Raw genomic sequence first — 12,400 nt, forward strand, 5'->3', positions numbered from 1 at the left:
CATCACAAGCCCCTTCCACTTCCCCACCCACTCACTCTCCAGGTGTTTTTTATCTCGTCTTTCCATCCATTGATTTTGCACTTTTGCTTTTTCCTCTTTCTCCTCATTCCCCCAATGTTTCCAGGTGAGTTTTCTCCTCCTACGCACTCCAGCCCTCACACTGACCCTGCTTGTTAGTAGTTATTTTTAGTACTGTTCACAATCCAGCTTTAGGTGCTAGTGCATGTTTCACTTCAGGCACTCAACTGAAATCCACTCATATACTGTGAGTCTGTTAATTTTTTTCCAGCAACACTTTGTTGACTTGCCAAGGCAAACCTTTTAATTATCGATCCATCTTCTTTCCTGATTTCTTTCTCTACTAAAGCAGGCAGTTGGAATTTCACGTGGTTACCTGTATAGCTCAGAGCCTCCAAGGGAAACATAAACTTCAGATTAAAACAAAACTGAACCACTTAGAGCAGAAGATAATGCTGGTTGCCATTTGCATCCCTTCCAACACCCCTCAATGCTTTTATATGCTATTATTTCCTCACAATAAAAACAAACCCCCAAACATACATTTCATCTAATGCCACACAGCTTTTATCTACTTATCTATGTATTTTATATCTCTGTTCATCTAAGTTCTAAGATGTGTTATTCAAAGGGATAATAAACTGGATTCAGACGTTGCAACACTCCTTTTAATACTTCTATAAAAGTTACGTGTACCTCTTCGAAGTCCTCTTTGGCTGACGGCAGATCGGAAGCTAAGCTGGCATCCCCCAGGTGTTTCTCCGTCCTCTCTCCGTGCACTACGGTGGTCTTGATGACTTTGCTGACCTTCCGGCCTTCCACTGGCTCCGACTGGAATTTGGAGGCACTAGGCACAACAGCAGGCTCCGACAGGGTCACCTGGAAGGAGATGAATTCCATGCTGCACAATTTGCTCTAGCAAAAGATCCCTTTCACGCCTGTGGGCTCCATACAGTAAATTGTAGCTCTGTTAAGGGTCAGCCAACAAAATAAAAAGCCTCTGCTTGCTTGTGACCTTACTCCTAGAGAATTAATTCTGATGAGGAATTCTGGCAAGAAAAAACATCCATGACACTTTTTGCATTTCTAATCACTGCTTGTTATTCACTACATCTCACCCCAGGACTCCTAAAAGCATGCGCTCTAGGTCCCAGCTCCTGGCCCTCTGTCCCAAGAGTTTTGCACATCCAAAGGTCTGCAGGGCCACACAGTGTAAGCATGGCATGAGAAGGCAGACTGAAAAGCACTCAGCTTTTCAGGTTGTTTTTATTTTTAATTATCTGGCTCTAAAACAGCTTGCATCAAAGTCATAGGTGTTTTTCAAGCAAAGAACAGGCCAGTCATTTAATCCAGGTGTAGACTTGGTTGTACAATGAGCACGATAAGATGCAGTGACTAAGTTCCCTGTTGGGGTGCTGGTGCTTGGTAGCATTGCGACGAAAGAACCATCTACCTCTGACTGCTCGCTGTCGCTCTTCAGCACAACCCGTTTCACAACTTTGGAATAGCCATCTCCTTCTTCAACGGTGACAGGTGCTTGTGGTGCTCCTTGCACTAGGACTTCCTCTTTTTCTGTGCCATCTGGAGAAACGTACCGACGGATGATCTTCCGAGTGACCTGTGCGGATGCAATGGAGCTTAGTCCCACAAGAATTAGCAGCACTGTATTCCTCCTAGTTCTCTGTGCAGCATTTTCCACTCAGAGGGCATCTTTTCCCACATGAAAGAACCTGCACAGATGGTTTACTCTTTAGTCTTCCACACAAGTGCTCACAAGGACCCGTGGTGACGCTGCCAGTCTAAGCGGTCGCCTTACTTTGGTCAACCACATGGCAAAGCTTCCATGAACCTACTTTGTAGGTGGGCACAACAGAGATAGTGGAGCGACTCCCTGAAGCAGTGATTACAGCATTTCAGAGAGAAAATACACTTTACGAATGCACAACCACTAGGAAACGCTTTCAGACTGGCGTTTTCAAAAAGGCTTCAGAGATAAGATTCATGGTACTAAGCACTACTGAGCTAGTGAGCTAAAGTGAACCCACTGAAGAGACTCATCTGGTGCTCGAGCTCTTGAGGCACAAAGGAGGAGGAGCAGAAGACAATAACAGGGCTCAAGATGAGAGAAATTTCTCAGGAGGACAGGTGTGCATCATTCTATGGATGACCCAGAGCTCTACACGGCATCGTCCAAGGCATCCATAAGAATACAGTCATGCTCACTCCTGTACATCAAAACCCAGGAATATTTGGCTGGGGTGGTTTATTCTAACATGAATTCAAACAGGTACCTTTTTTAAAAAAAAAAACAAACAACTTGCTTGTAAGACCTGGGTATATGCAGAATTTTTATTGGCTTTACATGGGAAAATTAACAAAATATGTCCCTCTGAGGTTATATACTGTAATACAGAATGATCTTGAGAAGCAAAATAATTCTTTGAACTTTGTATCTCTCATGAAAAGAAATTCTCATTCCTTCCGCTCTCTACTCTGCAAATTATGCCCCTTTCACACAGCAGAAAATCTGGCATGCATGTGGATGGTTTTATCCTGCCTTCTATAGGACAGGAAAAAGGTAGGAAGGGGCAGAACTGACAATACCTTCTTTACCACTGTGTGGCCATGTTCATCTGTATACTGCTCTTCTGTGACTGTTTCTGGTGGCATGTCAGGCATAGTATCAGCCTGTATGACAAAGAACAAAGGTGTGTGTGAAGCGAGGCCTCCATGCGGGTCACTTGAAACGAGCAATTTTAAAATTGGTTAATCGGTTATAGAATGGGGGGAGAAAAATTGAAAAGTGTTAGAAAAAAAATCTGTTCTGCAAATAAATCCTTAGAAAGGCATGCAACAAAATGTTATGCCACAGCAGACAGGCAAAGATATGTTAGTTGACTGCATTGGGTATGGGGCTGAGGAGTCATCTTCCTCCTCCTACCAAGGTGCCTAATGGAGTTTAGAGTTGGGTTAGCAGTATTACTGTAATCCTGAGGTATTGGAATGGCTTATCCAATGCCCATGCATTATTTGGGAGCGTCCCAGCTTGAGCTGTGACTCCAGTTAAGTGGCTCTCCCCGTGTTTCCAGGTCCTAAGACACCACAGGCTCATGCAGTTGTTCACCACTCGGTACCTGAATAATCACCCGGCGCCGAACGACCCTGGTAGTGACCATCTCGTCCTCGTCCGAGCTCATCTCCAGCCCACCCAACTCCTCTGCTAACTCCTAGGGGAAGCATGGAAGCAGTGCTCTGTTGGGTGTGTGTAGCAGGGTGTATTTATGCTGATACTTTTGGTCTGTGTTTGGACCCAGCCACCTGTAGTAGTTTATATTCACCCTGCAAAGGTTACTGATAAAACACTGAATTTGTCCTTGGAGGAAGAAATTCTGTATAAACTATTTTAATTGGTGCTCTACTATTGGTTCATTGTCTGCCAAGGGCATTTGAAGGAGAAATCCAAGAGGAGGGGAAGAAGGCTTGACCCCCACCTCAATCAGAAAAGACCCCCAAAGCGTACTGCGCGTGCGTTAAGGGACTGCCAAAGTTCTCACGCATGTGCTGAAGGGATGGACTTACATAACCAAGGGGGATGGATTTGGGCTGGGTCGTGATGACCACTCCTACCTAGGCTGAGGTCACTCAGTTAATTGTGTAAGAGCAGACAGTGCTCTCTTGGAAGGGAGCTCACTTCAAACCAAGGACAACGTTGCCTTTTGGCAGGGACACCTGCCAGTTTGTGAACTTACTGACTCTCCAAGGATGCAGCTTCTGCCATGGGTAATTATAGGTATGCTGGGTCAGTAAGATAACTTTATGGGCAACAGCGGGGTAACTGGGGAGGTCCTACTGGGGGCTTATTTCTCTCCTCCTTCCTCCCTTTTGGGTTTGTTCGTTTTGCTGGCCACCTCTTGGTAATAAATATCAGTTTTGCTGAGCTTGTGACAGTGTCATGGTTTTCAAGTTTCAGTATGTTCAAACCTCTCCCTAACATGTTTTTTGGCGACGAGAATGTCATACTGAGCACGAAACACACCATTGCCAAGGACAAAGCATGTCACAGGTGGGATGCATAGCCTGTGGAGTGAACTGCTGGTTTTTGTAGGAAATTGGGCTAGGGTGGCAGGCTACAGAATATAGCTGACTCCCCTTGCTTCTGTTGATCTTCATCTTCTGTCGAAGGTTTTGTTGTGTTACACTTGGTTTTGGCTGGGATAGAATTCATGCTCTTTTAGGGAGCTGGTTCACAAGAAAGCTGGGAGGCAGCACAGCCAGGAGAGCTGGCTTGAACAAGCCAAAGGAATATCCCATGCCATGGAATATTATGGGACAAGACATCAGAAGGGCCCCATCACTGCTTGAAGTGGCAGGGTTGGCCGGTTGCTGTCTGACAAGACTCTTTCTGAGTCAAGTGTTAGTGTTTGTGAGCGTTTCAGGGAGTTGTGGGTGTAGGACATGGTGGGTAAAGTCCAGGATGGGGGTTGTAGTGTTACCCCTTTCGTCAAAGTGTCCCGGGTGGACACCGGAGTTTTGATATTCACTCAGGGATTGCACAGGAGTCAAGTCCAGTGCCGGGCTGCCGCCCCTGGGGCCTCCAGGGAAAGAGGTTTCCCTGCGTGGGGGGCTGCATCAGGCTCTGTGTTATCTGTAGTGAAGTCTGGGACCCAGGGGAATGGGCATATTCCCCCCCGGGGCCACGGTGGGATGTGTTCTAGTCCAGGATCCTGGGGGAATGGGCATTTCCCCCCCTGGGGCCACATCGGATGTGTTCTAGTCCGAGATCCAGGGGAAATGGGCATTTTCTCCCCTGGGGCCATGCTGGGATGTGTTCTAAGCCTGGGACCTGGGGGGGGTGGCAAGAATTTTCCGCCCAGGGCCACACCAGGATGTGTTCTAGTCTGGGACCCCAGGGGAATGGGCATTTTTCCCCCCGGGGCCATGCCAGATGTGTTCTAGTCCAGGACCCAGGGGGAATGGACTTTTTCTCCCCTGGGGCCATGCTGGGATGTGTTCTAAGCTGAGTTTACTGGGAGTTCATGTGAGGGGGGCTGACAGGAGCCCAGCAGCAAACTGCAGTAGGCAGAGAAAAAAAAAAACAAAAAGAGACACAAAAAGCAGTTTCTGACTTTTTTTTTTCCCCCTTTTCTCAGCCGCTTCGCTCCCCCTTTCAAAGACGAGGGATTTGGCAGCTGCAGCTGCAGGGAGTCAAGAGGAAAAAAAAAAAAGGAGTAAAGCAGCTCCTAGCTGCTTTTCCCTTCTACAGCCCCAGGCAGAGGGGGGCTGCAGCCCCCTCAGCAGCTGAGGCAGCAGGGAGATAATTTTTGGTTTTGGTAACTTTAATAAGGGAAAATTGTTTATATAGTGTGTTTTGAGTTTTAGGCCAGCAAGCACCAGGTTCTGGGTGCACATGGGCAATTGGGTGCCTTCGCACACGTTATAGTCAGATTTAGAGAAGAAGGTTAAGAATAGTATTGAATTTGAGGAGGAGAGGAAAAAAGGTTAGAACTTTTAATTGATTGATTAATTTGTGCTTATGTTTGGGATCTGATTGTGCTGAAAGCCCTAGCTAGGGGGTTTGTGGTTATGTTTGTCAAGTTGGCATGGCTAATAGCATCTAACTTGTGGAATCCAGCAGCCCCCAGGAGCTGGTTTCTCCTCTGAGGGCACAGAGCAGCAGGGCCTGTTCCAGACCCAACTGTGCCTTCCAGAAAGGGTGCATTTTTAGGAGCCAGCTTTGTACTGAGAAGTCAATTAGAGAATTAGCTGAAGCACTGCTTGGGATGCAGTCAAGGAGCTTTGTTTTCACAATGGTTGTGAAAAATTAGTTGCTGTAACTCTGCTGTATGTTGTGAATTAACCTACGTGGAGCCAGTGACACTTTTTCCCCTGAGGGTGTTAGTGAATATGGGGTTTTATGGCCCTGGTGAAGGCAGTGAGACAGCAGCTGCCAGCCTCAAAGTCATGGTGGGTTTAGGTTCTTGGAAGTTTGGCATATAATTGATAAGTCATGTTACTTTAGGTTCACGTGGTGGTAATTTTGAGTTCACATGGTGGGCTGGGGTCACAAACAGAAGAATGAAACATGTCTTGAGATTTATGGTTCTTCAGAATCCTCACAAACCCAGAACACTGCCAGATTCCTTGAAAGTCTAACTGCTAAAACCAAGGTAAAGAAAATAAAAACAAGATAAGAGAAAGGACAAGAATAGAACAAAACCTTAACTTGATAAAACTATACTTTGGTAACGAGGAGGGGCAATATGACACCCCAAGTAGATATTAACTTGTTAGTATGGGAAAGGGGGTTTGTTTTTATTTTGTCTCCCACAGGACCCTGCTGGCTTCCAGCATTTTTGATGAAACCTTATCATGAGCAGCAAGAATTCTGGACAGAGATCAGTGAATGCTGAGCAGCACCAGACCAACCCGAATATCACATGGAAGAAAATATATCCTAAATACAATTCATTGTGTCTACTAACTTTTACTAACTGGTGTAATGACTCAGTTATTGTGTACCTGTCTCTTGTGTGTCTTATTGTCCACACCTGATGTTGTGATTCGTGTAATGAACAATGCCTTTCCGGTGATCCTTATTTATCATTTGTGGTACTCAGTGAGCCTGGCCAGGGGCTGGGAGGACACAGTTACCACAGCCATGACTACTCCTGCATTAGCCTATTCAGTGCAGATCATGTATCTTGAATAACAAAATGGATTGGTTATTCTTTTTCACACAGGAGGTCTCGTGTCCTGACGGATCCCTGGATCCACTAATTCCAGAGATGAGAAGGTCTATATTTCTTAGATGAGTGGCACCAACAATCTGTATGCTTTGTTTTGTATTACTGGTAAGCAACAATCAGAATTGGAATAGTATTCCTGAACTGTGTGCTGCTAAGTTGTTATGACAGCAGGGTTAAAGATAAAAGCTAGAGCTAAGCCCTGGCTTCAGGATGTGAAGGAAATATGTGATGCTGTGTGCAGAGTGTCTGCAATTGTGCTGGGTTTTGCCTCCTGGGATGAGGCAGATGTGTCACTAAGCGGGGAAAGAAGACAATGCAAAACTACACAACTTGTAACATCCTGAGGCCTAATGGTCATCCCTGTATAGAACGATCCGTTTCGGTGCTGTTCATGTCACACCAGTGATGTTTGTGAAGATCAGGCAGAACAGTGTGGTTTGGGGATTCTAAATCAGACACTGTTTTGCAGTGCTCATATTTGTATGTGTTTTATCCCAGTAGTGTTACAACAGGTGGCAAAAATTATTTGGAATCAGCATATGACAAAAACCTTTTGGTTTACAAGTCTACACAAGAATATATGTGATTGTGAAATAACCATGTGTGAGGTGCTGGGCCTCGCAGAAGAAAATTCTTATGTTGAAAAGCTGGTTGGCAAGACTGCAAATGAAAGACTGATGTTTGTGGACCTCTCTATGGGCTCTGGCTCCCATCATGCTTACAATTTTATTGTGATGAACTAGTAACATTCTAGTTAAGTGCAGAAATGATTTCATACTCAAGTACTATCACTCCATGAGGTGGAGGGGGATTGACTGCAGTCAGGGGTAAACTGAGGCAGGACAGTTTGCCCCCAATGAGGCCTGGAATCTGTACAGAGTGCAAGTTTTCTGTGAGAGCCCTTGGTGAGACCAGGATGTTTACTGGTGTTGCATCAAACTCCAGATATACACTGCCTGTGATGGCTCCCTAATGGGCCCATAAATGTGTGACTGGCAGTCAACCACTTCATACTATTAAAGATGAATCCGAATTATAAAAATTATAAAGTTTCTGAAATGCGAAGTGCTGTTGTACTGGACTTTATATTTTGCAGAAATTCCTGAGATTCATCACGTTGTCCGGGCCCACACAATCAGACACACCTGTTCATCGGTCCAAACTTGGAAACTAGGTCTGCCAACCGGGAAGAGATTATCTCAAGTACTGTTGACTTCAAGTAAATGACCACTGTAACCCACTTGGATCTCCTCAATGGGGATGGACATGAATATATTATTGTCTGTACTTTTGCTGTTACTCACTTCTTATGTTTTGACATTTTTGGAGATGACACTTCATCAATACGCTGTTCGAGTCACTTACCTGTGTCATGGTCCAACCACAGACCACACAGTGGAATGTAGCTTGGTGAATTTATGCTGATACTTTTGGTTTGGCCCCAGCCACCTGTAGTAGTTTATATTCTCCCTGCCAAGTTCACTGATAAAACAGTGAATTCGTCCTTGCAGGGAGAAATTCTGTATAAACTATTTTAACTGGTGCTATACTACTATTGGTTCATTGTCTGCCAAGGGCATTTGAAGGAGAAATCCAAGAGGAGGCGAGGAAGGCTTGACCCCCACCTCAATCAGAAAAGACCCCCAAAGCGTACTGCGCGTGCGTTAAGGGACTGCCGAAGTTCTCACCCATGTGCTGAAGGGATGGACTTACATAACCAAGAGGGTGGGATTGAAAACCTCTGGCTGGGCAGTGATGACCACTCCTGCCTAGGCTGAGGTCACTCACTGAATTGTATAAAAGCAGACAGTCCTCTCTTGGAAGGGAGCTCGCTTCACACCAAGGGCACTGATGCCTTTTGGCAGGGATACCTGCCAGTTTGTGAACTTACTGACTCTCCAAGGATGCAGCTTCTGCCATGGGTAATTATAGGCATGCTGGGTCAGTAAGATAACTCTATGGGCAACAGCTGGGTAACTGGGGAGGTCCTGCTGGAGGCTTATTTCTCTCCTCCTTCCTCCCTTTTGGGTTTGTTTGTTTTGCTGGCCACCTCTTGGTAATAAATATCAGTTTTGCTGAGCTTGCGACGCTGTCATGGTTTTCAAGCTTCAATACATTCAAACCTCTCCCTAATACAGTGTGGTACCAGCAGTACTTACAGCTTCTGCCTCGTTACACCAGCCCTGGAATTCCTGCATATTGCACGTGGTTTCTGTGTTAATTACACAGAAAAATATATGAAAGCCTACTAATCCTCCTTGTTAGGAGGTACAGAATGCAGCACACACAGCAGGACTGAACAGTTTTAATCAGAGGGCAGCGTATCTGGACCAAGTGCTGGAGTTCTCTCTCCTGCATATGGGAGAATTAGAAGTCTAAATTAAGAGGTCAGAAGGCAAAGAGGCTAAAAAGAATGACTTGGGAAATAGCAACAATATGAAAACATAAAGGGGAAAATAAATTAAGGGGGGGTGTTTCTTTTTAGCGGTGTCAGTTGTTATTTTACTTTAATAAAAGAACCGGAGGGAAAAAGCAGCCCATTATTTTGAGGGCAGCCTTTCCTACAGCAGCCCCTGTACGGAGCCCTGTTGTAGGTACTCTTTGAATCACCTGACACACTCTAAATTCCACTTTCTTCTGAGATCCCAGAGGCCCTCCATTCTAGAGGTGGCACATTTGGCCACATAAACAGCACAGGCAGAAGAGCCTATTTCTAATAAATGTCAAGGTGAGTTGTCAAGATAGGAAACAGTTTCTGCACCAGAAGAACTGTGCCTTCTCTGTTCTAACTTAACTAATAAACCCACTTTCCAAGGATGCCTTCTCCTTAGCTTTCACTTAGAACAGGCAAAGCAAGCTGTTTATTCCTAAACATTTATCTGCCAAGAAAATTTAATTCCCCACTAAAAGCCATATGGTTTGCTTTCTTTCCTTCCCTCTTGATGTCTTTCCCTCTCGGAACATCGCAATAAAGTCCCTTTGTCTCACACAGCCAAAGACCTGCCTCATATTGTTTTTGATGTTCTCTCCCATCCCCATCTCTCTTTATTGCCTGCATGCTACATAAACACCATTCTTCCAGTACATCCTTAGTAAATGCACAACCTGCTACCTCTTTTCCATCTCACCAACTTCACAGATCTTTCATGCCATTTTTTCACGCTGCTCTGGGCTAGCCTTGCCTTTCTTTATAAGCTTTTAATGTTACTACTTTATTTTGCACTACACCTGTTTCAGCTTTTGCTTGTACATGGTTTGTTTCTCCACCTGTTAGTGACACTAATTCTCTCTCTGTTAACTGTCACAGACCAAAGGTCAAATAAGGGCAGAGCAGAACCAGAACTACAGCCTAGACTTTAGGATTTTGGGATTGCTTTGCAAAGCTCTACAGAAATGCCTATAGCTAACCCTTCTAGCCACAGAGGGAGGGAGAAAAGACTCCATGGCAGATGGGGATTAGTTAAAACTATTCTCATCCTAAGGAATGAGTGAGACATAAAAACCTTTTGTGTCCGTTATTTTGAAGTAAAATTGTTCTTTACCTTTTCTAAAGATTCCTCTTCATAGCCCCTTCCAGACTTCTCCATCTGCTCATCGGTTGACTCCACTATCACAAGACTAGTTCTCCTTGGAGAGGGGTCATCCTGGTGGAGCTGGGCATCCTCGGGCTCCTGGACAATGGGAGAGTCACCTCTCTGTGCAGAGGACGGGGGCTGTGGGGATGCTTTTTCTGTCTCTCCCTTGGCTGTGCTTGCTGCTTTCCCAGTTACCGGTGCTGTAGACTGCTCTGTTCCTGGAGCTGTGACCCTGTCAATCACAGGTCCAAGAAGTTACCACCATGCAGTGCTTCCCAAGTGCCATAAATGGAACACTATGCAGTGAATAAATATTGCTGCGTCACTTGTCCCCTAAAACCAACTGGTACTCCTTGACAAGAACTACACAGTAATCTGGCTGGGCATCCCTCTCACCTTCCCAAGCCAATCTCCAAATGAATATCCAAACCTTGCACCCACTTCTGCAAAACGTGGCACTTGTAAAATATTTCAGCGAGCTTCACTGTCACCTGTGCCCTCACAACTCTATATATTACCTACTATTATTTTAGGGAAAGAGATTGGATCGCTAAAGATGGATGAGGAGCAACTACTACATTAATTGCAATCTACAAAGCTGCAGGGGAGGAGAGACCAACTTTTATGTAGAATTTCAGAGCCTTACCAAACAGAAACTTAGTAGAGAATCTGCTGTTGATTGTACTTCTATTTTCACGGTTGGACACTGCTATGATTTCACTGCTGTTGCAAGTTATTGAAACCTATTATTACATACATTACTATGCAACATATATATATGAAGGAAGCACATCTAATTCAAGCATATGTATGTGCAATATTGTTGTATAATTCCTCTTAAAACATCTTCTTTACAAGCTATTTAAAACTAGCCCAATTTTCCTCCAATTTTTGGACCTGCAGTGTAGTGATATTCTCCTGCCATCACTCCTCTTGTGTAGTATTGGCAATATTGTCTCACATGTCTTCTCTATTCCTCAAAAACATTCATTTCTTCAGGCAAACCCTTAGGAAGCATTGGTATTTTTACCTATTGGTGCAACAAAAGTCTTCTACCTTAGATACTCTTTTCTGTCTCCCACTCTCTCTGTCCTGGCTGTAAAGCACATCCCGAGCACAGGAGACCATCTGTTGGACTCAACTGCCCTTTGACTGTTTGGAGCTGCATCTCCACATCAAAGCTAATCATTGATCGACTTGATCAACCCAGTGGAGAGGTCTCAGCATGGTCACAGGATTAGGGATGGTGTGGATAAATAAATGTGATCCGTTTCAAGTTCCTTTTCAAACGACACCAACCCCACTGAGAGCCCCACAGAAGAATTCAGGGTTAATTCCACTAAGTTTAACATCACTTCCCACGTAACACACAAAAACTTATACACAGTTTGGAAAAAAAAAACAACCCCACCTCTACATTAACCCTCTTTTCTTCCATATGCACTACACTTGGTTATTGCTTTGTGTTCACAGTGACAAACTGACTTTCTCTCCTGAGCCTTAAGGCTTCCTTCACATGGACTGAAAAACCAAGCCTGGGCACAATTGCAGGAAAATGAAACAGCATTCCTGTGTTTCAAAGAAAACTGTAAAAATCCTCTTATTACACAAAGAAGAGGGAATCTGTTCCACCAGGTTTCACCCTGGTCTCTTGACACTTACGAATATTCATGTTGTGAAGCAGATGGTTTTCCTGGCACGTCTTGGGGTTTCCCTGAGAATTCGGTTTCTACTTGTTCCTTATGTGCTTGCCTCAGGAGCTCAGCCATGGATACCTCTGCCTCGCTCCTGGGAGTACTGTCCTGAAAAGGAGAATAACTGGCAGACACTTCTTCCTCAGAGACGAGAGGAGGGTGTTCGGTTGGCTCACTGTCTTTAGATATTCTGTGGTGTTCCTGTTTGTGTCTTGAGCTGTACACTTCTTCTTGCAGTGCAGAAAACCCTTCAACAAAACACAGAGGAGAAATGGCATTACGAGAAGGCAGGAACTCCCTCTTGTGCTCCATCTGCATTCAAAATGTGCATGGGACACATTACCTGCAACTCTTAAACATCTTGAGT

At 44.8% G+C, this 12,400-nt stretch overlaps 1 protein-coding gene across 6 annotated transcripts in view; it reads right to left on the minus strand.

Annotated features, from left to right (window-relative positions):
* Nucleotides 1-107: 107 nt before the first annotated feature.
* Nucleotides 108-12,400, minus strand: part of ANK2 (ankyrin 2) — a 142,135-nt gene continuing 129,842 nt past the window's right edge. For 3 of the 6 annotated variants that reach the window (XM_029965932.1, XM_029965933.1, XM_029965934.1), the window contains 6 exons: nucleotides 12,002-12,281; nucleotides 10,307-10,571; nucleotides 2,623-2,706; nucleotides 1,472-1,636; nucleotides 715-897; nucleotides 108-410 (listed from right to left, as the gene is read on the minus strand). In XM_029965932.1, coding sequence (XP_029821792.1) covers nucleotides 234-410; nucleotides 715-897; nucleotides 1,472-1,636; nucleotides 2,623-2,706; nucleotides 10,307-10,571; nucleotides 12,002-12,281 — 1,154 coding nt within the window. In that variant the 3' untranslated portion in view covers nucleotides 108-233. Of the gene's footprint in view, nucleotides 411-714; nucleotides 898-1,471; nucleotides 1,637-2,622; nucleotides 2,707-3,152; nucleotides 3,246-10,306; nucleotides 10,572-12,001; nucleotides 12,282-12,400 lie in introns of all 6 variants that reach the window. The other 3 variants (XM_029965930.1, XM_029965931.1, XM_029965935.1) reach the window with 3 other exon arrangements.

This window comes from Manacus vitellinus, unplaced genomic scaffold (assembly GCF_001715985.3).
Source record: "Manacus vitellinus isolate BGI_N305 unplaced genomic scaffold, ASM171598v3 scaffold_125_pilon, whole genome shotgun sequence".
NCBI lineage: Eukaryota > Metazoa > Chordata > Aves > Passeriformes > Pipridae > Manacus > Manacus vitellinus.